At 41.1% G+C, this 27,134-nt stretch overlaps 1 protein-coding gene across 4 annotated transcripts in view; it reads left to right on the top strand.

The window, feature by feature from the left end:
* Positions 1–27,134, top strand: part of LOC139468159 (lethal(2) giant larvae protein homolog 1-like) — a 206,068-nt gene that overhangs the window by 139,681 nt on the left and 39,253 nt on the right. For 3 of the 4 annotated variants that reach the window (XM_071249943.1, XM_071249946.1, XM_071249945.1), the window contains 3 exons: positions 1,393–1,575; positions 8,627–8,746; positions 20,376–20,506. In XM_071249943.1, the coding sequence (XP_071106044.1) occupies positions 1,393–1,575; positions 8,627–8,746; positions 20,376–20,506 (434 nt within the window). Of the gene's footprint in view, positions 1–1,392; positions 1,576–8,626; positions 8,747–20,375; positions 20,521–27,134 lie in introns of all 4 variants that reach the window. The other variant, XM_071249944.1, reaches the window with a different exon arrangement.

Below are 27,134 nucleotides of genomic sequence, written 5' to 3'. Positions count from 1 at the left end.
GGATGTTCGAGACTGCTATCATAATTACACACTTTTGATGAGTAACTTTCCATATAACATTTATCGGTCATCAAAAGAAGTGAACAATACTTCAGAAGTATTTGTAATTTTTCGTTTGGGAACAAGCATGTTTGGTTTTTAAAAAGTTAGCAATTTGTAGTATATGTAATATGAGTGGTAACAATGAAACACCCTCCAAAAATCACTGTAGGCATTACATGGAGGGTGATGTACATATTGCATGCAATATCATATATTATTTTACCTGGGCAGCTCCAGCCACATGACCTGTCTTGCTCTGTTCACATGACCTGTGGGATTACTTTGCCGATATGAATGTTGAGTTTGTGGGTCAGTTTTGTTTCACCTTTTGTAAATGGGTTTATTTTCCATATTAGAATCATTCACGACGCCACATATTCGTATTGTTACGTATAGTAACCACTTCTCAAATCAAGACACAATTTCACTCTCTCGAAAACAATGAGTGAATATTGCATAATGCCGTATCAATACTGTTTTCAAAGTAAATTGCCTCAATTGTTAGTTGCTTTATATAACTGAAATGTATATGGGCCTATGGCCTCCCATTCATGAATAAAACATATATAGTATCTGCTGAGAGCGGTGTTAAGCAACAAACAAAAAACATACATGAAATTGGCAATATTACAGCTATTTGTGGCCTCTAAATATTATAAGTTGTAGCAGGATCACTTAGGGTACATGGGTTTTTTATGTCCCGCGTTTTGGGTGGGTGCTTCATTGTCATCAATCAAACAGCAGCTTCTATGAATTTCTAACTTTCCAATACTGCACATGCTTGTCTCAAATGAATTATGAATACTTCTGAAGTATTGTTTACTTCTTTTGACAATCGGTAAATGTTAATTGGATAGTTACAAATCAAGTGTATTGTTTTCCTTGCAATCCCGAACATCCAAATACAGCTACATTGTGAAATAGAGGAACACAGTATAGAGGAAAGTTACTCTCTGCCCTTTCTGGAAACTCCAAGTGTTGACCCCTAATTCCAAACAGTAATTCACACCTTTAGTGACATAAGATTCATGCTAAGCCATATTTGAACTCTTATTGCGTGAAAGCCATTACTATTCAACTCAACAGATCTAAGTGAAATAATATCTTGTTGCTCCACATCTGAACTCATTAATATTTAAATATAAGGAAATGTTTACAATTTTACATGTGAAGTTGCAAAAAATATTTGAGATCTATTGATCAATTTCAAATCTACATGTGCTTCATTCCACTTGTTGCACAATCATAAACAAATTAGAGATGTTTTATTTGTTGAAGTCTGAAGTAGTGACCTGCAGTGCTGTGACAGTTTGGAAGTGTGAACTGCATTACTTTTTTTGTTTGTTTCAGTGGCATTTCTTCATTTGTATTCACCAAAGAAGGCCAGGGATTGTACCTGCACTCTCCATCAGAGTTCACTAGAGTAACATTGTGTCCTCGCTTTGTGATTGAGCCAATATGTATGCTAGAACTGAAAGAAGGCATGAGACCTGAGCCTCAGGCTGAAGCTCTCGACACAGGACTACGAGACCAGTATGTATGCTCATATTGTAGTGTGGGTGTCATGTGACAGCAGAACAAACCCATGTTTATGGGAGGTACTTTGGGACCGATCATTTGATATTTGGGGGCAGGGAGGGGGGGCTTGGATTTTGTATCGCAAGTACATATTTTTTCAGCTACAAAACCAGACTTTTTATATTTAAAACTAAGAGCATGAATCTATTTTTAAAAGAAAAACGCCTGATATCTATCTAATTTTTGTGGCAGGCAATTTCTTTTTCTTTCAACATAAATATTTATTTTCAAAATAATCCCAGGACCACCCCAGAATGTGAGATAGTGTCATGTTAAGACAATATGATTTCAGTCAACACTTCAATATATACAAAAATAATTCTGAAAGTAGGAGACATTTTTTTTAACCCACAACACATTGTTTTCAAAACATCAAGCATGTCAATTGAAATGAACAATATTTCTTTCTTTTTTTTTTCTGTCTTTTTGTAAAACCATGTTATTTTTTACTTATCCTGCATTATTCCTTAATGCATTTACTGTTTGTTCTTAACGCTGAGAAAGAGTTGTGTGAAGATCTCACTTGAAGAAGTTGTTTCAACTATACTCAACAACAAAAGTTCCTGTGACACCAATATTTTGGAGTGATGGGGGAGAGGGGGAAGCACGGGTGGCCCAGTCGTCTAAGGCGCCGCAATTCGCTGTGCAGAGTTGCGTCCCTTGGGCACACCAGAAACCAATGATTGTGGGTTTGAATCCTGGTTCGCCCTGATTATGTTTCTAGGTTTGTCAGCACCATACCCGTGCTCGTGGGTTTCACCAAAGTGGTAAACGTCTGAGACCTGCTGACATGCCGTGATATAACTGGAAAACTTCTAAAAGCGGGTTAAAACACAACTCACTCACTCACCAATATTTTGGTGTATTTTTCAAACAAGTAAAGTTTGGTTTTCAATATTGTAGTATATGTATGGAATCAAGTCACAAAAACACAACTGCTACAGAAAAGCATTCTTTCCATGCAAAAGTTGACTTTTATGCAAGCCTCATGCCCAAGAATGGGTATAAAAACTTGCATAACAGGATTCCATATGCATTTTTTAGCATCGTGCTGACAACAACCACTCAGAAAAACAACAAAATTACGCAATTATTCCACATTATTGTGCAAGACACTAAGCTTGCCTACATGGAAACTGAAATTCTTCACTCTCTCAAGCTCCACTCCCTCATGGTATCTACCTCAAGGGCTATTATTCAGGATCTGTCAGAGGACAATCCACATCGTGTAGACCGCATCTTTATGGGGACCGCCTCCGTGGTCTAGTGGTAGAGCGTCCGCCCTGAGAGAGGAAGGTCCTGGGTTCAATCCCCGACCGCGTCATACCAAAAGATGTTAAAAGATGGTACTTGTTGTTACCCTGTCTGGCACTCGGCATTAAGGGGCTAAAACAAGGACTGGTCCACTCACTCACTCACTCACTCACTCACTCACACACGTCGCTATATAAGTGCAATAATCTTGGATGCGACGTTAAACCCAATTTCACCTCACCTCACCTATCTTTATGGGAGTCCATTGCCAATTGGCGGTCCTCCCATTTGGAATTTCTTTGGCCTGTGGCTATTTACAGGCCTTTCCAGGCCGATAGCTTCGCACCTCCATCTCTGGGATATTCAGTTCGAGGCCTACATAGACGACTGTCTCCTGACTTCACCCTCCGTTTTCTCCACCAACTGGCATGGAAAATCAACCTCATTCCGCTTTCAGTTCATCAACGGTCTTTTTCAGACTGACCTCGACCTCCTCTCTGTACCCAGGGCCTGTAGGATGCATATACAACTACACTTGGTCCCAGTTCTCCACCAGCGACGCACGCTATGTCGGTGGCAAGTCCTCCTTTGCCTCCTAACCTCAGCACAGGACTTGCCGAACAGAGGAAGGCTCCATCTGTGCGCTTATAGCGGCTGTCTCACATTGTAAACAGAACTTCTGACACGCCCGACTTTTCCTTTCGATGGACCACATAACTGCTGTTGTTGTCTGGTGCCTCCATGACCAGGGAACGACTCGCTCACCTTCGCTTCCTTCAACAGATAATCCACTTTTACAACCTGGTGGATCATCTTGGCATCTAATTCCAGGTCCAACAAATTCCGGGCTGTTGCAACCTTATGGCAGACGCTCTATCCCGTCCTGTCATAGTTGCCCTGGCAGAGTGGAAGCTCCACCAAGACGCCTTCGCTCTTGTTAGTCGGGACCACGGATGCCTCAACATTGATCTGTTCGCCACCAGCCCAAACCATCAGATACTGTCATTGATACCGTCAGTACTGGATCCCCTAGCCTTGTTTCGTCGACGCCTTCAGCGTCCCGTGAAGGACTAAAAGTGTCACTATTCTGCCGCCCATACTCCTTCCCAGGGTAATCCAAGTTGAAGCAGTGCCTCGATCTGACTTTGGTCGCGCCCTGGTAGCCATTGAGGGCCTAGATCGTCGACCCCAGTGACAAAGCAAACGCTGACCCGCTGCCACTCCAAGACTGTCCAAACCTGCTAATCCATCCCCACAGCAGGCAGCCACATCCGGGACCAGACAGGTTACATCTACGCGTCTTACAGAGATTGTTAAACCCACAGGGGTACTTGGCAGAACGACAAAGGCCATCACAATGGCACATCGTCCGTCCACTATGAGCCTGGGTGAGAAGATGAACAAGAACCCCTCCTGTGCCTTGTGAGAGCATTGTGTTGTTACATCCGTCGGTCCAAGGAACGCCGTAGATGACGCCTCTTCGTACCAGTGTCAGCAACCTCTTAAGAGGAAGTCAGCCACAACACCATCGCCCTCTGTCTATGAGCCATTCTCCAGGCCTACAAGTCCACGGGATGGGACAACCCCCCCAAGCTCTAACAACACGCATGAGATCCAGCAGGTCACCACTACTAGACTCCACTGACCTCCCCTCCTGCCCAGAGTCGGCCTCTCGACCTCCCCAGCAATTGACTTGGAATAGGAGGTTTAATGCTCGACCCATTACGGTTTGGTACGTCAGTCTACAACTTTAAACTTGATTATCGTCTATGGCTGCGTTTTACCTTGATACTCTGCATACAAAATTCCTGTTTTGCTGAGACTGCTGATGACCACACAGTCGATGATTGGCTGAGGGAGGTGAGACGAAAGTCCACATCTGAAGGTATGCCCTCCACCGTTTCTGTCGGATAAAGATGCACTAAGGAGTAATGCAGGATAAGTAAAATATCTAGTGAAACCCTAGATATTTTTTATGTTTGTATACTTGTATCCTGCATTATTACGTCTAAAGAGACCCACTCGTCGCAGAGCTGCCTCCCCACTGCTCACATGGGAGCTGTGTGATAGGGTTGGTCTATCAGCCAATTGAAACAACTTCTTCAAGCAAGATCTTCACACAGCTCTTTCTCTGTCAAGAACAAGCAGTAAATGTATTAAGGAGTTCTGCAGGATAAGTATACAAATATAAAACCTTTCCCAGGATTTTACTAGGTTTGGATACATTATTTACTTCATAAAAATCCTCTCACAACAAGGCCTATGCAACAGAAGATCTCTGCTTGGTGTCTCTCTGTGACAGAATTCTGAAAGGATTTTAAAATGACTGCCATGGTAGCCTTATCGGAATTATTATAGCCCATTACTCTACCATTTATACGTGTATAATTAAATGTGATATAGAGTAAGTATTTTGTATGAGGAATAACATATAATCTGTTTGCCAAAAGGTATTTAACCAACACTGGATATGGGCCAACTCCACAATTTGTCTTTTGCAATCACTACTTAAACATATGTCTTTAAGAAAGGGCCTCATTCTGAATTCCAGATGTTTCATGTTATTTTTTCATATCATTGTTGAAAAATGCAAATGCTAGAGTTGATATATCAGCGGTAGAAATTGGCACTAAAGTACTCATGGAAATGAAAAAAACCTGTTTTGCTGGATTTAATAATCGACACAAAGCATTACGTAGATGTAAATACGAAATAACAAAACAACTGGAAAAGTACTAGTCTGGATTTGCTAGTTTTATCTAAGTGCTCAATACAAAATGTACTTTACGGGAGGTAATTTGTAGGCACTTTCATCATTCAAAAATAAAACTAAGTCCAAAGTTACATGGCAGAAACAGACTAGGCATTATGCAAATTAGCCTTGGAAAAAGGTTATCAAAACAACAATAAAAATACAGCTATGTTTATGTACATAATAATAATGACATGTAAGTTGTTGTTTGAGAAGGAAATATGTTACATTTACGTTCTGATATTTTGACGATGATTCACTATCCCACAATGCCATTCACAAATCACTAACCACTGACAAATCACGTGGGTTTCAAGCACCTGTTTTCACCTGTGGTCAAGGTGTCATAGTTCATGGACATTCACCTTGATCTACTAACACCTGGTTATACTCAGTTTCACAATAGTCTGTTTTGTTCATATTTCTACACACTTTTACGTGTAAAAAGACATAAAAACCTTTTATATGCTGTATTTGTGCCAAGGCCCAATTAGTACTAATTGAGTTGTTTGAATATTTATATATTTTGTATATTAACTGCATTTATTTAAAATCTGAGATCGAAAAAACAGTTTTTTTTCCATTTCCGTGAGTACTTTAGTCCTGTAGTCCTTGCCAAACTGACCAATAGTTAAGGTATCATAAGGACTAGTAGAAATTTGCCATTTTTAAGGGTTTTTCTATATGGTATCATATGGACTAGTGGATGAAAACTGTTAGTTTCTAACTCTGTATATTGACTCAAGATTTTAATGCAAAATTCTTATGTATTTGTTAGCAACCTACTCAAGGGCTATATGGGTTTAAACTTTCAAGGCGTTGGCTGAGAGTGTTGAATCCCTATCACATACAGTGGGTGGTGCAAGACGGGGGCATTTATTTTGAATCTGTCACTCAATCATAAGAATGGAGTTTGATGAAACTTAGCTTACATGATTTCTCGGACAAGGTCAAGATCACTAGTTGTTGTCACATGAAGAGTCGTTCAAATATTACGATTATTTTGTATTAATTCATGACATCCAAGCAATTTCACCTATGTTAAAATTTATAACTTTATACCAGTATTGTCTTATGTCAATTGTCATGGTCACTTTGAAGGTCATTCACTCAATGTTTGGTAAGTAGTTTCATTAAGTTTGTGTTAGTATGCTGTGGAGATTTCATTGTATTTGTAAACCTAATATTTCTGCATGATATTGGATGACATTGAAGGACAAGGTATGAAGTAGACATTCGAAAAAAGTTTGTATGCACAATATCTTTAGCCTTTGTAGTTGGAATTTGACTAAATTATATATATACTAATGGGAGGAGGGGAGATTTTGTTTGTTGTTTAACACTGCACTTAGCAATATTCCAGCTAGATGATGGCGGTGTGTAAATAATCGATTCTGGACCAGACAATTGACATCATGAGCTTGAATCTACACAATTGGGATATGATGACATGCAACAAACATGTCATTAAAAAGCCATGTGTGTGAGTATCATGCTCCCTACAAACACACAGACATTCCAAATTATGGGCCGTGCATTTAACATGCATATGCAAATTGGGAATGGCCATCAGGACAATGTGCCCGTGCACAAATTGGGTTATTGCTATGGTTACAATCCAAGAGTGTGGCTTTTAACTCCTACAGCACCCTCCTAAAAGTGTAGCAATGTGGAAGGGGATTATGTTGAAAAATATAACACTTTAATGAATTTAGTTCCACTTTTTTCTGTGCAAGGCTCAGAACTTATCGGTCAGCCCTTGCATTCAGGGGTCATGTGATTTAGAAACATACATAGTTTTCTTATTCCTGATGATGTTATGCCAGTACTGCTATGTTTTATGATTCACGCATGAAGTTGATGTATTCCTGAACTAGAAGTGACATCATCAGACCTAAAGTGCGTGTAAGGGACAGACCATTTGATGATACTGTGGAGGGGGGACTGAGATTTTATTGATAAAAAAAAATTGTCCCAGGAAATGCTTGAAAAAAAGTAATTCTGCCTCTTCACTCTTGAAAAAGAAATTATCTGCCACAAAAATTACATTGTTGCAAGGGGTTTAAATGTTTTAATTTATTTAGGCTCATAGTTATAACAAAAAAATATATACCTGGATTTGCATCTGTAGCTGAAAAAATATCTAATTCTTTCTCAAATTAGAAATTACATCATCAGACACAGTGCATATGACATTGTACTTTCTGATTTAAGAAGCATGGAACCTATCTGAGTTAATTATTGATTATGCTGACTGCATGCATTGTACCATATTTTCTTAAGTGTTGTCCACACTTTTTCTCCCCCATAAAACACAGCTGTGTAGAGGGGGTTGCGCATAATTAACACCATAATGTTTTTGCCCAGTGCAAAGACATTACTGTGAGAACATAACACCAGAAATACAATGTCAGAAAATACACAAAGTAATCTTAAGCTGCACATATAAAACAGTGCCTGGTTGAACAGGAAATACAATTTGTGTGGTAAATCCTCATATGTAGTGATGTTTTATCCCAAATTTTTATTGCCCAAATTTGTAATCACCAGAAAGGAATATGATGTTCTTTTTGCTGTGCATATATTCCAAAACATCTTTCTCCTTCTCCCCCAACACTGAATCCTCTAGAGGGGGTGCACACTATACACTTGAGAAAATAGGGTACTTTTAAAAGTTTGCACTTGTTCTGTAGTTGGCAAATATTTGACTTCCCCGAAAACTGGAGGTAACGTTAGCATACTGTAAGTGAATGGTGATGTGTTGTGGAGTAGGGTTTCTATGTAGATGGCATTGAAGGTGCTGCTGTTTTATATTTTTATGACTCTTTGTAAACATCTTTAGTCTAAATTTAAGATTGTTTTCCCGGTATTTCAACTAAAACTCTTCTACTCTAAGATCACATTGATAGCTCTAACACATAGACCCAGTTGATCACATAATGTAAAAGGATGTTTGGTGTTGTGTATTATGGATGAGGTAAAATATGGGTATCTTTGCAGGGAAGATGGAACAGAAGAGAGCCCGGAGTATGAAACAAATGACATCACACAAGCTCTCACTGACAGTGGTAGGCCAGACTCCCCGGGGGATATCACTGTTGATAGTGTTAGAGAGATAGTGTAAGTCAAATAAACTGTCAATATTGTCTTCATTTCTACCTCACTACTATTTTATGTAGCCAATGCAAACATATTTTGAGCTCACTACTTGTTATAGAGGCCCAAGTCAATATCAATGAATCGCTCAGTCAAATGTTTAGGGTTGAGAGGGGTGCCGTCACCTGTAACAGTCGTGTGCACATTGCCATCTGTGTATGTTTCACAAAGGCAAACAAACTGTCCAAACAATTGGGTTCACTAGAAGCATGTATTGCCCACTTTAAATTATTGCATCTCTTCACATCTTCAACAAATCTGTGTTTATCAAGTCATTGACCAGCAGTAGAGTTTACATGATCATGCGTTATCCAAAGTCTGTGCATCTGTATATTTATATACTTACATGGTTCACCTCTGATAAATGTATACTAAAAATTATTGATTGAACTGATCTGTCACATGCATTGACTTACTCAACTGAGTCTTGTTTCAGGGCAAATACCTTTGACTTATATATTTTGACCAAATTCAATTTGTATTTGGGTATCTGTAGTATTCATGTGCAGAATAAATTATATAACATCCAACTGGGCCAGATTTTAGAAGGTTAGAGGAAAATTTTGCCAGAACAAGCAACTAACATAACGGGTATTTCATGAGTAAAAGCTAACCTTTCTATATTTTAGATTTTGAAGGGCGAGAATGTGTGAAAGTAGCTATTTTATAAAAATCTTGTAGACACTCGGAAATATATACTCAACAACAAAAGTTCCTGTGACACCAATATTTTGGTGTATTTTTCAAACAAGTAAAGTTTGGTTTTCAATATTGTAGTACATGCATGGAATCAAGTGACAAAAAATGCAACTGCTACAGAAAAGCATGCATTCCATGCAAAAGTTGACTTTTATGCAAGCCCCGTGCATTTCACTACCCAAGAATGGGTATAAAAACGTGCATTAACGGGATTCCATATGCATTGTTTAGCATCGTGCTGACAACAACCACTCAGAAAAACAACAAAATTACACAATTATTCAACATTACAAAATGGCATGCCTGTCCGAAAATGAGCGTCTGCAAGCCATTGGTATGCTTGAAGCAGGATCGAGCCAACGTGATGTTGCAAGACAATTTAACATCCACAGAAACACCATTTGGTGTTTATGGCAACGTTGGCAACAGACGAATGCAGTCAGAGACCATCCTCGGAATGGCAGGCCAAGCGTAACCAATAATCATCAAGACAACTGGATTTGAACAACACACCTACAAAATCGATTCCAGCCAGCAACAGTGACTGCAAGAAGCATCCCTGGCCTTCGACGAATATCTTCACAAACTGTACGTCGTCACTTCAAATGTGCAGGGATTGTCGCCAAAAGACCCGCCAGACGTCCCATTTTGACAGGAAACCACCGTCAAGCACATCTTCAGTGGTGCAGTCAAGCGTCTACGCTGGACGGCCATGCAGTGGGGACAAGTTCTATTCACTGACGAGTGTCGTTTTAAACCTCGGCCACAGCGATGTACGGATTCGAGTGTACCGACGTCGAGGTGAACGTTACGTCAATCATTGTGTCATGGAAGAAGATCGGTTCGGGGGCGGCAGCATTATGGTATGGGGTGGGATTACAGCAAGACAGAGGACCCTTTTGATAGTCGTAGACGAGATCATTGGCCCTGTTGTTCTATCGTTTTTGCGTCGTCATGGCCCAGGCATTATCTTTCAGGGGTGGTCGGGTAGCCTAGTGGTTAAGGCGTTCACTCGTCACGCCGAAGACCCGGATTCGATTACTGACATGGGTACAATGTTTGAAGCCCATTTCTTGTGTCCCAAGTTGTGATATTGCTGGAATATTGCTAAAAGCGGCGTAAAACCATACTCACTCACTCACTCACTCACTCATTACCTGTCAACATGACAACGCCCAGCCTCATATTGCTCAACTTGTTCGTGATTCTCTTCAACAAAACAACATGAATGTCATCCCCTGGCCGGCTCGCTCCCCTGATCTCTCATCAATCGAGCACATGTGGGATGAGATGGATCGGCGCCTTTGACGTTCCACAGACACTCCAGGAACTTTGAAACATGCTCCAGCAGATATAGATAGATATCCGACAGGACTTGTTGCGACGCCTGGTCCATTCCATGAGACGAAGATGTGTTGCTTGCATGGCAACCAGAGGTGGACACACACGCTATTGATTTGTAAATTGACATTTTGGCATGTGCATGTTATTTTATGAAATCACGCATTTTCTGAAGTCAGTATGGCAAATTAAACTATTTGAACACTTACAGGAGTCTTTTATCTGTGGCAAACCGAAATTGTTTCAAATTTGGTAAAAAACATAACTTTGCATTAAATCATATTCAATGTCACAGCAACTGTTGTTATTCAGTATATTAATGGCAATGTTCATTTCATTGACTGGAAAAATTGGGCCAAATGATTCCTACCTTTCTAAGAACTAGGGACATTTGATGACACCAGGGGTCTCACAATTATATTTAAATAAAGACGTAAAATAAAATCTGCCTGCATACATCTAGCATTTAGAACAGTCTGATGATCTTTACCCCTGCATGATGGGCTAATGTATTGGTACGAAAATCCGAAGCCTCATCTGTCAACAAACTTTGCTTATTTTTCATTGAAATTTCATTATTTATCGATGTCAGTATCTGTTGTATTATCGCCAAAAATTTAAGTTTTATAATCCTAAAGTGAGATTCCTGTGTACACTCCTGTATCATTATATTGTTACTATCAAAATGTTAGAAGTTTTATGTCTACGCTTTTCAACTATCAAGAAGGCTCTTGCACAAGGCAGGAAACCACACACCTTTCCTGTGTGCGTTAGCAACAAGATCTCAATATTACTTTGAGTTTTGTATTGCACGTTTTGGTAGTAAATCTATTTCTTCAGTTTAACATTACTAGCCACTATTAGTATTTCATTTTTGGCTGAATAGTTTCTGGGATTTACTCACATGAGATTTGCTTGCCATCGTCGGCAGTTGCCTGCAGAAAGTACAAGATCGCAGGAGATCCACAAATATCCTGCTTGAAGTGCAAACATTCACTGCTCAACCTAAACAGCCTGAGTCAGCAGTTTAGGCAAGTGTTTGGGGACCTACAGCATTTCAAAGAGGGGTCTCTTTCTTGAGACAGACTGCTTAAAAGGTACATGACCTGGTGTCCCGTAATAACCCAGACACTGACCTTTGCACTTTTGTCATGATCTTTATGAAATCTGTAGGACTCAATGAATAACTTATATTCACCAACTATAATTTCAGGTGTTTTGGTCGAATCTTTTCAATACTGTAAATCTTGAAATTAACGCGAGCGTGAATTAAATGCAAAAAATGCAAGTAGTCTTAAACATTACATTTATATCAACTATAAGTCAAACAAAACAAACAACTATGTATTCCACACCACTGTTTATTGAGCAGCACTTGTAACAAGTATATAAACAATGTCATTCAAACACTAATTACATCCTGTGAATTGTCACTGCTGTGGTCAAGACAAGAGTTCTACTCACTTTTGTCATCACTGATCACACCTGCAAGACCAGACAGACGCCACACACGCAACACAGTGTCTGTTCTTTGCAACTGCGTCAAAGGCCGACATGAGCCAGCATGCATGTATTGTCTTAACGGAAGTACTCTACTCAGCGCTAATAAGCGGGTGCTATTTGGTGCGTGTTTGGATAAATGTAAGTGAGGATTCTCCTGTAAACCTGACAGAGTACGTTTTCTTTAGACATCTCGGCTTGGACACTCGCCCCGTGCAGACGTGTCCTTCCAAGCTCGCTACCCACGCTCAACTATGAGAGACATCGCTCTGTCGCTACCGAGGGAGCTAGTTGCCATCCTGGAGCCCTTGCTGGCTTTCAGGGTTGGGGACTACTCCCTCAGGACTTCCTACAAATCCAACTCCTCCACCCTCTCCATCTCCTTTGACTTAGGTCAAAGGAAAAGGCCTCTGGTCAAAGCTCCGGCCAAGACCAAGCCTAAGGAGAAAACCACCCCGGCCCCTATCCCTGCTGCACCACGCCCGGTACAGAAGGCCAGGCCGCCCAAAGTGTAGAAGGCTCCACCAGTCACCGCCATGGAGATCTAGGAGAGCCTACCCACCACCCCTCCGCCCCCAACAGCAGCATTGGAACTCGCTGCCCTCAAATCCAGAGGGGAGGAGCCCTTTCGCACGCCTGTAGGGACAGGACACGGGAGGAAGAAGAGAAAGAGGAAAAGTATCTTCTCCCCTGACTCTCCCCCCTCCCATCACCACCTACAAGCAAGACCACAGAAACACAGACAGCCGTAACACCAGGCCCCTCCCTCAACACCAGCCAAGTCCAAACCGACCCGGTTCCGGAACCAGTTGTTGAGGAAGACGTCCGTGTCGACCTTGCCCAGAAGGCCAGCCTCATCCTGGAGCAGCACAAGGTCAACCCTAACCCATGCTACCAGCATGAGAGCGGCAAGGTATACCCCAGCCACTGCCCACGCCCACCCGTGGTGCTGGTGCAGTACTGGGGAGAAGAGAGATTTGAACATGAAATCCACAGCTACCAGGATCTCTCGGATTTCCTGGTCGACTGCGATCTTCCAAGTCAGCCCCCTCTTCATCACCAACGCCGCCGCCCGCCTCACCCCCGCACTGTACCAAGCTCTCCCTCTAGGCTGGGGAGAAACAGTAAGCTCCAGCTTCCACCACCACACCAGCTCGCCAGCCGACGCCGTGCCTTCCCAAGCCTGACCCCCTCCCCCACCCAAGCCCAATTTTTTCCATATTATTATTATTCTCATATCACCCCCTCCCTCCCAGCCAAAACCCACCCCCTTGATTATCATTTTAGGTTTACCTAATTTACATTTTTTTGGGTCGCACTTCTTTATTTATTCATTACGCTTTTTTTCCCCAATAGTATAAGTGCTTCCCCGTGTGCGAGAAAGCGCATGTTAAATCTCCGAATGAACGAACGAATTTTCTTTAGATGTAAATCCACTGATGCTTGAGAAGAGGGGGGTGTTGCATTCATATTGAGTTGCATTTATGGCTATGGGAGAGCAGTCACATTCTTTTGGAGATGCGTTAATTTCAGGATTTACAGTATTCAAACAGATAAATCCCATGTCATAATGCTAGCAGACATACTATAATCAAGCCAGGAGAGCTTTGACCAACCCCTGCATTATCTATGGCAATTTTAATATCAATAAAGTTTACATCGCCTTCTGATGTACACTTTGGCAAAAGTTTACAGTCTCATAAATCGATGAGTGTTATATTTATCATTTTCAGCTTAAAATGATGGGAGAAAGATAACGACAATGAAGATCACAATTCTCAAAGTATACAAAGTGTCTGAAAAGGTCTGAGTATAGCTAAGACGGATGTATTTTAAACTATTAACAGTTTGCATATATTAAGTACAATACTTTCAAAGTTTACCGTCTGCATCTGAACCAAATACACAAACAGGCAGCATATTTCTGCTGGCATCATTGGGACTAGATGTCCATTTTCATCAACATAGGATAAGTCATTACATGGCATAAATCTTTGGAGACAACGCCACTGATGATCCAAGACCAGGAAGACCCTTTAACTGCCACAACTAACAAACATAGATAAAATACATTATATGATTATCAACTACTCAAGACTGTAGGCATCTTTCATGAGAGTTGAGACCGTTCTGAGGTATGAACTGGGCATGACAAAGGTTTCTGAATCTCGATCAGAAACACTCAAGATTCATCATCTCGCGTGATATTTTATGTTTTGAAGCATTTTGTGGATGGATTTGTTACCATGGATGAGTCTTGGGTTCATGACTAACAACCTCAGATTAAACAGTCAGAGCAGTGGAAACATCTGACATCTCCAACGAAAAAGGCAAAGTCTGTTCCACCAGCTTGAAAGGTGATGGCTTCAATTTTCTGGGATTCCAAAGGAATACTGTTGGACAGACCATTAGTGGCCAATGTTAAGCCTATCTGCTTAGGCAACTGTCAGAATATCAAGGCTGATCATTGTGGGAAAAGTCACTAAAGGCTTTTCCAAAAGGACAGTGTTCCTGTGCACATACTATCAGCAAGTGCCATGGTCTCTGGGTGTGACATCGCAGACAGGGAGCAGTCTGCTGATTATCTTTCATTATAAAAAATTAACAATACATTTGAAAATATTTTATTGGTGTTAATTTTCGTGTTCTTGTAAACCTGTTTTTCATAAACCCACATGGCTGTGAAAAGAGATTATAGCATATATAATTGGGTGGGGACGCATTTTGATTACACACTTCATTGCAGATATCATGCCATCTTGTAACAAGTGCCGACAAAACAAATCAGCATGGGAACACCATCCACTGTTCCTAAATTGTATGCAAGTACTCCCAGTTTACAAAATGTAAAGACTGTCTCCAGCTTTCCCCACAGCTTGTATCTTGTAAATGAAAGACCCAGCTGGCTCGTGAACGAAAGCAGAAAATATCAGATGTATTGGAGTCCGGAAAACAAGCTCGCCTATGTTGAGACAAACTTCAGACGCTCCCTCAAGCCACTCACCATCACGGCGTCCACCTCCAGGGCCATTATGCAGCACCTCTCGGAGGATAACCCCAATCGACTGGACCACCTCACCACCGTCCACTCCTACTTCCAGCGACAGATGGAACATTTGAGGAAGCATATGCACACCACCCTGATCGAGATCGCGACCACGTATTGCATGGCTATCTTGCCCTCTCTGATTGGGACCCAGAGTTACAGAGGGACTGCCAATGTCAACCATGGTCGTCTACCTCTCTTTTATGGCCAAGTCTCCAAGACCCACTCTCTGGTGTCGGCCTTCGCCAGGGACAAGACCGCCCTAAAGGCTCTGGCTCACGTCTCCCAGTCCACTTCATTCAAGCCATCTAGGTCCGGCACCTATCAGCTTAGGCACAACTCCCTTCAGCCTCATGGCCAGGACTCACCCTCCTCCTCCTTTCGGGGAAAGAACAGGAAAAGGCAAGACTTCCGCTTCCTACCAGCCCCTGTTGAGACCACCCCAGGGGAGGGTGCTGTGATTGAAAGGACCAGAAGTGAAGCGACAGACACATACAACTGGGACCTCCCACCCCAAGTTGCCCCAAGCTGTTGAGACTCTTGTGGGTGGGAGACAACGCCGATTCTGGTGAAATTGGGAGATCCTGGGGGACCCATACGTCAACACCCTCCATCACAGGTACAAGCTCACGTTGACAGATGACACGCCTCTCACGTTGTCAACTATAGCAGACACCTACCCCCCCTACTCAACAGCAGCTCCTGCGCTCGAACATCGATACGTTGCTGGCTAAAGAGGCCATGGGCAGATACAGAGGGGGGGGGCGCACACCCCCTTTTTATTTCGAAAAAAAATCTTTATTTCTGGATAAATTACCACCAAAGACAATAAATAGATCCTAATTGTGCACACGCACGCACACGCACACACACTTTTAAAAAAAGCTGTATCCGCCCATGGAGGCTATAGAGATTGTACACTCCCCAGCCATAACACTGAATGATTCACAATCTCGCCACCTTCAACAAGCACTACCTGGCTCGTCCACCATACTTCAGGGTGACCACGCTCAAGCTCCTCTGGTCCAGGATACAGGCTCACAATTGCCACATCACCTTAGACATCCAGGACGACAGGAAATCCCTCCATTTCATCTTCATGGGATTCCACTATCAATGGGCGGTCCTTCCGTTAAGAATTTCCTTGGCCCCTTGGCTGTGTACACACATTACCAAGCCATGAGCATCATTCCTCCACATGAGGGGTGTCCAGTTCAAGGCATATATAGACCACTACCTCCTGAACCTCCAGGACACGTTGTTAAGGTTATGATTAATATTTACCTGAATGTTATCAGATAGGTGCAACTACTTGTTACATGTACTAATAAAATACTCCAGAATAATTTACATTTTGAGATATTTTAATGTGCTTTGCTTATAATTTATTGCATAATTTTTAATTCAGAACAATTTCACATAACATTTATAAATTATTTTCCATAAATGAAAATATGAGGGCAGGTAAAAAAGTTCAATTGTGAAAGTGTTTTTAGTTTTACTTTTCAACATAATCTCCCTGCCTTTCAATATACTTCTCATATCGATAGTGAAGCTTTTTAATTCCAGTGAGGAAGAAGTTTTCTGAAGCCACCTTGAAAAACTCATTCACAGCAGCTTTGAGGTCTTTGTTGTTGCACAGCAGCCATTGCAAGTCAAGAGGTGTGAGAGGAGGCATTGTCATTAAGTAGTAGAACTCCAGCAGTCAGCATTCCTTGCCACTTTTCTTTGATAGCATCTCACAGGCGAGGAAGCAAATCAGCATAGTAGACACCAGTATTCGTCTTCACTGATCTTGAAGACTTGAATTTCTTTTGCGACTGAAGTGGAATGTTTCATCACCCATTACTAATCTCTTTTTGAATTTGACAAAATCCTCCTCAATAAGCTATAAATTTTCTCTGCCAATGTCAGTTCAGTCTTTTAAGATGAGAATTTAGAAACTTTGGCACCCACCGAACATATGTTTTTGTCAAGTTCAGCAATGGTATCTCCTTGATTGAATCTTCAATGATGGAAGTTTAGGGATGTCCAGACCTTGGGTCATGTTCTCCTATCCTTAAACTGAGCTGCCAAACATTTAACAGTTGAATAGCTAAGGATAATAGCTTATCCCCATTAATATTGAAATGGGGTCATGAATTTCTTGGGAGTAAAGGAGTAAAGGCAAAAACTTGATGTCTGCTCGCTACTCATTCTCGCATACTACTGCTCACATACTACAATACTTTCATTGTTTTCCTCCGCCCCAACGAAGTTGGCATGGGATATTGAAATGGGTTCCATCTGTCTGTCCGTGTGTGAGTGTGCGTGCGTCCGGAAATCATTTCAGGAGCATAACTAAAAAAACGTTAAATATTTCTCTACGAAACTTTGTATATCTACCAGACAGATACTGAACTGGTGCCTTTTGCTATTTAGGAATTTTATAAATTTTTATTTTTTATGTTTCCGTGGCAACAAGTTGGACTTAGGTTCTATAGGGTAGAGTTCGTTTCCGGAGCATAACTCAGAAAACGTTAAATACTTTCTAACCAAACTTTGCATGTTTACCAGACACATACTGAACTGGTGCCTTTTGCTATCCCGCCTGTATCTTCTGCAAAGACATGCTATCTCTCCCCTCCGACTCAATCTCATCCTGTCACTCTTGATTCCTCATTGGCACCGTCATCTACGCTTTCTTCGTTGAATTACACATCCTAATCTACAGCGACGCCATGCATGGTGCTCACTAACTTAAGTTCCTCTCAACATGTTCTCCGTGGCGCTAGTGATGCTGACGCTTCAGCCGTCTCCGGGATTCGGACAGTACTCATCAATTCTCCAGCTGCCCCCGATGCCTTACAAGGACGTGGCTTGATTCCAAAGCGTCATGCAGTATATGTTTCAACAACCTATGATAGATAGATCTCTGGTCACGGCTCCTCCAGTGGACTGGTGGTGCCCATATCACACCCCCTTTGTCTTTCCTCGGCTTGTCCTCTCCTAGGCGTAATGGAAGTTGATCTTCCCGGTCTAGGTATCGATCTCGCAGTCATTCTCCAATCCGACGTCGTCGAGAGTACAATTCGGGACTCCTCAGAGGACTCCTCAACCCATCTTAGAAGGGCTCCATCGCTGATAGAGACTCACCTTAGCCTCAACCAGGTTGCAGATTGTTTGGCAGACCATCTGCCGGCAGTGGCACATTCCCCTGGCTCTGACGTAAATAGATTGGATGTTGTATGATCTCATCCCACATTCGACCCCCTGACCCCTTGATCACGGCCTTGGATGAGGACTTGGCCAAACTCTCTTGACACCGGCCTTCAAAGCTCCTAAATATAGGAAGGAGGATTTCCTATCCACGCTTGAACATTGCGGACACGGCTCACATCCTCGATGATGACCTCCACCATATGACCGGCTCTAACCACTCTACAGCTATTCGTGTCCCTGACAATTGTCTGGCCTTTATCAAGAGCCAAACCGACTTGACCACCTGATAAGTCATGGTGTTGTTGGTACGTTGGCCGAACTCGAATCTCACACCATCTATTCCCTGCTCTACAACAACCCTACACTCATCAGTGGCAGGTGCTCAAGTCAGCACAGGACCTGACATCCAGGAGACGGCTTCAGCTCCGCCCCATCCAAGCGTTCCTCGCTTCTTACATCAGGCACCAGGACCAGTCAGCCTCCTCCCACACCACCTAAAGCCACATCTCCATTGGTGGACGGTGGAGTTGAATGCTAGAAACAGCATAACACAGGTTTTTGGATACAGTTATTATTCTATTGGAGATTCCAAGTTCATCCCTCCAAGTCGGTGTTAAAGCCAGTTCAAGAAATAGTCTACATCAGGGCCAGATTCCAGCTTCACAGGGGTATCCTTGCCTAACAGGTCCTGTCATTGGTGGATGTCATGCTCAGGGACACTTAATCTCTCCAAGACCTTGCATGCAGAGGACGGTTTCAGCTATGCACTATACTATGTTGATGAATTAGACGAAACAGGAAAGCACCCCTCTCTAGAACATCACCATACAAGGACGCCTCAGGCGAAGGTTGGGGTGTTTACATGGATGGTGCTACAGTCCAAAGGGAATGGTCAGACTTAGACTTTTCCTCCCTAATTCATGCTGAAGATTGGAGCTTGATATTTTTGCCCTTCAAGAGTTCATCCCCAATAGCTGCATAGAGAAGTACTTGGAGTTTACTGGCATTGAACAAAGCCGTTGACACAAACACTTGTTCTTATCCAACAAGTCAACATGTGTCAAGGACATCACAATGGCAACAGAATCAGGGTGGCTCAAAATGCTAGACGGACAGTTATTCACAAGACCGACTATCTCCTCCTATACTTTGTAACCAAGGTTTGAACCCCCACAAGGATATAATATGTACAGCTCATTTCTGGTGTCCCCCACCGTGATATTGCCGGAATATTGCTAAAAGTGGCGTAAAACCATACACACTCATTCATTATACATTGTAACTGCAGAGCCCACGATGTTTGGGCCTTGGCAACAAGATTAGCTACTTGGAACTCCATAGCTGTAGTCTTGTCAAGCTGTCAATGGAGTTCTCAAATATTTGTACAAGTGTCACTTGTCCCCGACTTGATTCAAATAAAACTGTTTTCTATGAAAAGTCTAGGGGGGGCCACGTCACTCACTCACTCACTCACTCACTCACTCACTCAACCTAAGTGACATACAAGTAGATCTTGCAGGCCTATATTCACTGGGACCAGTATATTGTCCATGTGTCGTAGTAGCTCTAGTCCCTCTTTTCTCAGAAAGTGGCTATGATGTAATAGAGGTTTTTATTCTTAGAATCGTATACAATGATAATATTGTTCGATTTTTGGTGTATAGAGTCCATGTGTGTTAGTCAGTGAGTAGATTCAGAGAACATTTTAAAAGACATGCACGAGTTTTGTTGTGATTGTGTTATTGTCAACAGTGTTGAATGTTAAAAGCTAATTGATGGTCGCATCTCCCTTTTTATCATCCACAGCACAGAGAATAATGAGACAGTTGTGAATGCCAGCACTACAGTCGTGTCCCAGACCACCAATGTGACCATCTCAGTGGAATCACCGTCCACGCCAGAATTGTCACCCCAGTCAGAACAGGCAGACATTACAGGTACTGTTACAAATGTATGAAATGTTTTCCAATCATATTAGCTTATGCAGTTGCATTCTTTTGACACATGTATTTTTATCCCCCGCCACGAAGTGGAAGGGGAATATAGGAATGGGAATATAGGAATGGGTGCCATCCGTCCGTCCGTCACACTTCGTTTCCGGAGCAGATCTTGAAAACCGTACCATATTTCTTCGTCATACTTGGCACATAGATAGGTCTAGTGGTGAACTGGTGCCTTTTGATAGTTTGGGATTTTTAAAAAAAGTTATTTTTGAGTTTCCATGGCAACGACTTTGATTTAGACTGAAAATTGCGGTAGTCCTCGTTTCCGGAGATCTTGAAAAACATACCATATTTCTTCACCAAACTTGGCACATAGATAGATCTAGTAGTGAACTGGTGCCTTTTGATAGTTTGGGATTTATAAAAAAGTTATTTTTCGAGTTTCCATGGCCACGACTTTGATTTAGACTGTAAATGGCAGTTGTGCTCGTTTCCAGAGCAGATCTTGAAAACCGACCATTTTTCTTCACCATATTTTGCACATTGATTGGTCTAGTGGTGAACTGGTGCCTTTGGATAGTTTTTTTAATTTTTTTAAGAGTTATTTTTCGACTTTCCATGGCAACGACTTTGATTTAGACTGAGAATGGAGATAGTCCTCGTTTCCGGAGCAGATCTTGAAAAACGTACTATATTTCTTTACAAAAAGGCCCCGTGAACATAGTTCTCAGGAGCTAAAGCATTGCACACACCCGACATGTCATATTGGCGGGGGATGTGAGTATTTCATGCTTGTTGTTAATTGGCTTGGGTCATTAGAGGTCAAATAATGAAATTTAGTTCAAATGTTTTGAAATTTCAAATTAATTCATGAAAAATCTGTTTATCCCTGTGGGGATTCAGGGTTAGCATAGGTACCCAGCATTCTATGCTGGTTGTAATAGGTGATCGAATGGATCGGTGACTTGTTGATAGTGTGTCATCGTACCCTGTTGGTTTGGATCGTTGTTCACAATATCAATCAATGGATTGTCCACACATTATTTACAGGCCGCGATCATATAGCTGAAGAAAAAAGTTTTGCAATCATTTATGGTAGATTCAATTATGTCAAATGTCAAGGTTACTTTGAAGGAAAAGAAAGGGAGGATTGGCTGGATGGTATGGAAAAAGTAAAGTCACGATCACTTGGTGGGAAGATGTCCCAAAGGGTTTGTGTATGCACAATATCTTGAGCGTTTGACTGAACTATTTTTTTCTATTATATGTTCAATGAGGACAAGAACTTATTAATCACCCATTTGCCTTATGGAAAATGTCCTGTTTTGACTTACATGAGCGAAAGTCAAGTGAGCTTATGTGATAGCCTCCTTGTAAATATCTCCCCAGACACCACTTGCTTCATATGCTTGTGCCTACCAATGACAACTGAAGTTGTTCAATAGCTTAGAAATTGGTTTTCAATTTGACAATGCTACAGCTGCGATATTAAGAGGAAACTATTTATGACCGTTATTCAGCAATATTTGTTCAAAATGTATGGAATTATGGTACATTTGTTACAAGTGTATTTATCTTTTAGCAGTAGGGGGCACGGGTGACCCAGTCGTCTAAGGCGCCGCGATTCGCTGTGCAGAGTTGAGTCCCTTGGGCACGCCAGAAACCTATGATTGTGGTTTCGAATCCCGGTTGGCCCCAAATTTGTTTCTAGGTTTGTCAGCACCATACTCGTGCTCGTGGGTTGCCATTCGCGAAGTGGTAAACGTCTGAGACCTGCTTCACTTCGGGCTTTCCTCCAACATAAAGCTGACACTCCGTGATATAACTGGAATACTGTTAAAAGCAGCGTTAAACCCAACTCACTCATTTTTAGCAGTATTTTAATTTTGACCTTTTGTGACCCTTACACTTTGACCATGCTCCTAAATTCTCTCAAAGGCAATACCTTGCACTCCAAACGCCACCCTTCAATCCCAGTTGCAGGGATCGATGCTCATGATATCAATCACTGGATTGTCTGATCCAGACTTGATTATTTACATATCGCTGACATAAAGCTGGAATATTACTGAGTGCGACGTAAACCAAATACCGTAACCTCAGAAACAACTTGACCCAATGAAGCTCAGTCTTTACTTACATCACCTCACCAGTGCTGATATCTATATTTTGTCCAGAGATTTGATGTGATATTACATTCAAAGAAACTTGAGCTACAAATGTATCTAGACGTGTGCTTTTTTTTTCACCTTTACTCCGCCATTTTTGGCATATATCATGAAATTTCATACTCAATATGTACATGGTGTGCCAAATGACATTGTCATGTTGTATTTATATTTTTGACTTTTCATCATCAAATACACCCATCCTGTGATCATCTTCATACCAAAGGAAGATAAACTTTGCATGGATTATACCTGCAATGGTGTCTCTAAAAAAATCCAGTATTATGATCAGATTCTTAGTCACCTGTTACTTCTCATTGCTTATGGGAGAAAGATGCATGTGTTCATGCTGACAGGAACTTACAATTGTAACTGTGAATGTCTAAAATCAGTCAGTTTGTAAAGTGTGTACTTGCCATACTGCTGTTGGACAGTGTAAGGTAAGTCCTAGCTCATCTTTCAGTGCCTGTAGCAAAACTGTCAAGATCAGTTGGGAAGTCATCATCCCCCTGGGGAGACTGCATCCATGATGACATTTGACGTTCTGCTTGTTGTTTGATTAACATCCATTGCTAGGAAGCCTGTACAGAACTGATTTTTCTAAACAAAAATTCTAAATAAATAATTTGCTAGTGATTTCATGATATTTGATTAGTTAACCGAGCAGTTTGTTTTTTGCTTGTTTCCTTGAACCTAAAAATAATTAGGCCCTGCACAATAGTGGATTTCATATTGTTGCCTACAGTTTTTTTGGCTTATGATTAGTATACCCCCATTTACGAAGTAAATCGGGGGTATATAGCGTTACGTCCGTCCGTCCGTCCGAGCTTTTGTACGGCCCATAACTTTTTAACCATGCACCCTAGCTTCACCAAACTTGCTACACACATTAACCACAATGAGTACTTGTGCCTTTTGCTAGTTTGAAGATGCTGAACTTTTTAATTTGTGTCGTTTCCATGGAAACATTAAGAAACTTAAACTTTTAGGGTGGGTGTTTTGTACGGCCTATATCTTTTTAACTATGCACACTAGCTTCACCAAACTTTCTACACACATTAACCACAATGAGTACTTGTGCCTTTTGCTAGTTTGAAGATTCTGATTTTTTTTATTTTTGCCGTTTCCATGGAATCATGGTGAAACATAAAATTTGGGTAGAGTTTTTGTATGATCCATGTTTACAATATTATGTATCCTAGCTTCAGCAAACTTACTACATTAACCACTATGATTGTTTTTTATCTTTTATAAGATTCTGAAAGTTTTCAGTTTTGCTGTTTTCATGGAAACATGATTTTGATGGCTTTGCTCACTACTTTCTTGTTTAAGCAATCTGTGAAGTAATTGTTGTTGACATATGAATTTTTAGGAATTGACTTCAATATATTTTTGTGGGATTTTTTTGTGTGGCAATCAGCATACACAGATCCATGTAAATATGGATGCTTTAAGGTTTTGCCACAGTTTGACTGCTGCTACCCCATTTTGATTAAAAGCCATGCCATGATCCACCAAGAGATTTAATGTTTGGTGTGGTGTGGTGTTGTGTGGTGTGGTGTGGTGTGGTGTGGTGTGGTAGAATTGGTTTTAACATCATATTTAAGATTAATGCACATATGTAGCACCATGCATGCATATGTGTGAGTGTGGCTGCTTGTGTCCTAGTCTGCCCTAGTTAAATGTATTGGTTTAGGATGCTCATGACTGTGGTGTTAACGCTAACCGTTTCAATGATTAGACCTCAAGGCATGAATGCTCTGACCTATTTAAATGATGGCTAACATGCAAAGAAAACTTTAGCACCTAAAATGTTGATTATGATGAGAGTAATTTCTTTTCTATTTGTATATTTCTTTGTATGAAATGTTACCAAACAAATGTATGTTGTATGAATAGAAGAACATATGGAATAAATCCCAATTATCATACCTCCATGTCAGAATGATGATATATTTTATTATGTTATTTTTTATATAATACTAGCCTAAGACAACAAGAACCCATCACCCAGACATACTATTCAATTAGACAAAAGTTATCTCTGCACAGTTTCATGGATTGCCTTGAACTATTTTATTTAAGAAAATCTGTCATCACCTATGTTAGAATAGCATTGAGCAAATACTTCAATTTAGACTCATTAAGGTTTAGCCCCCGTATAAGCTTGTCTACTGTGATATACTGTATTTCCGAGCAACCAGTAAATATGTCAACAAGATTAGTGCCAGTCAACAGGATTATGTATTCCCCTCTGTCTAGCCATTCATTAAACCATAGGGCACACCCCATTGTGTATCAACAACCAATCATATTCCTTTTATTATCCCCGCCCCAACGAAGTTGGCGGGGGATATAGAAACCGTTAAATATTTCTCTACGAAACTTTGCATGTCTATCAGACTCATGCTGAACTGGTGCCTTTTGCTATTTAGGAATTTTAGAAATTTTTATTTTTTACGTTACCATGGCAACAAGTTGGACTTAGGTTCTATAGGGTAGAGTTTGTTTCCGGAGCATAACTCAAAACCCATTCAATACTTTCCAACAAAAACTGTGCATGTTTACCAGACACATACTGGACTGGTGCCTCTTGCTATTTAGGAATTTTAGAAATTTTTATTTTTCACGTTTCCATGGAAATAAGTTGGACTTAGGTCCTACAGGGGTGGTGTTCGTTTCCAGAGTGTAACTCAAAAACCGTTAAATACTTTCTTACAAAACTTTGCATGTCTACCAGGCACATACTGAACTGGTGCCTTTTGATATATAGCATTTTTAGATTTTTTTATTGTTCATGTTTCCATGACAACAAGTTGGATTTAAGTTTTAATATAGGATTGGATTACTTTAGTAGTATAACAAATAAACTGTTAAATATTTCCTTGCCAAACATTGCATGTCTATATATAAAGCGCACACTGAACTAGTGCCATTTGACATTAAGGAGTTTTAGAAATGTTTATTTTAGAATTTCCATTGCAGCTATTTTGACATGGGCTAAGAGAATGTTGGGTCTGTTAAAATGGGCGGGGGATATAGATGACTTTGTCAACTATACAGTTGTTGTTCTAAATTTTGTTAAATACACACAGAAGCAAGCCCCAAATTAAAAAAAACCAAACTCTCATTTTTACTGACTCGTTAAGTGGACTACAAGCTATTAAAAGCATAAACACAAAAAAATCACACTGAACTTAAATACACACCAAATACTTAAAAGCTCCAGCCAACTTTTGCAGCCCCAAAACTACCGTGAGTAAGCCTTAACTTACTAATGTCCAAAAAAACGAAATAAAGAGCATCACTAAGGGGAATTTTTTTCCAAAAGTGGCCAAATAAATACCAAAACTCAAACTGCAAACTAAAACATATGCTCCAAAAGCCACTCAAAAAAGTAAGGACTCATCATAATTCAGAAAAATATTCAAAGGCTAATACACGATAGTACAAACAGGTGACACAAAACTAAACTCATATCTACATAAAATAAAGATACACAAAACAGGTAAATGCCCACACTGCTACCAACTAGAAACAACAGAACACATACTACTACACTGCACGCACTACAAACAACACAGACCCGTGAAGATTCCGGGGTAGAATAGGTCTTCAGCAACCCATACTTGCCGTAAAAGGCAACTATGCTTGTTGTAAAAGGCGAATAACGGGATCGGGTGGTCAGGCGGTCAGGCTCGCTGACTTGGTTTGATACATGTCATCAATCCCAATCATGATGTCAATCACTGGATTGTCTGGTCCAGACTCAATTATGTTACAGACCGCCGTCATATAGCTGGAATATTGCTGAGTGCGGCGTTGAACAACAAACAAACACCACAGAACAACACTCCAAACTAGACTGCAACACTCAACTAACAGTAGCAACATTTCTAAATCCGCTAAACGATACACAAACCTTCAAAGCATTAGGCATATTCCTTTTCATAACTGAACTACTTGGCCACATGTAATCACCTACAAAAATTAAACCACCACTAATTAATACTTACAAGACACAAATCCCCAAACCACACATCCACACCCTCCCTTAGTCCCCCCACCTTAGAACTCCCAAGTTTCCAAATACCAAACTTCTCCAAATAAGCGCCCCAACGCTGCCGCCCGCCTTTGGACACACACTCCTTGGCAATCTCACTAAATGGCATGGCAGTCCCGTGTGCGAAATATTCATAATGTCAGAAAATGCATGTTAATCTCCAATAGTAAGTAAGTTGTTAGCCAGTAGGTGTTCGACGCTCAAACCAAGCAGACCTCTCGCCCTCGGCCCGGAAGGGTTGTACCGACTCTCTCTGTGGCACCCTCAGCTACATATTGTTCATTGTTCGAGTAAATAAACTTGTAATTACCAGTAGTCTCTTATGACTCTGGCTCTTTGCCGAATAATTCCCCACGAAAACCAGCACACTATTTGGAAGGTTTTGAACATG

Source organism: Haliotis cracherodii, unplaced genomic scaffold (genome assembly GCF_022045235.1).
Source record: "Haliotis cracherodii isolate W230 unplaced genomic scaffold, xgHalCrac1.p SCAF_2, whole genome shotgun sequence".
Classification (NCBI taxonomy): Eukaryota; Metazoa; Mollusca; class Gastropoda; order Lepetellida; family Haliotidae; genus Haliotis; species Haliotis cracherodii.
Note: the sequence above shows the minus strand (reverse complement) of the source record. Positions and strands in the feature narration are given on the sequence as shown.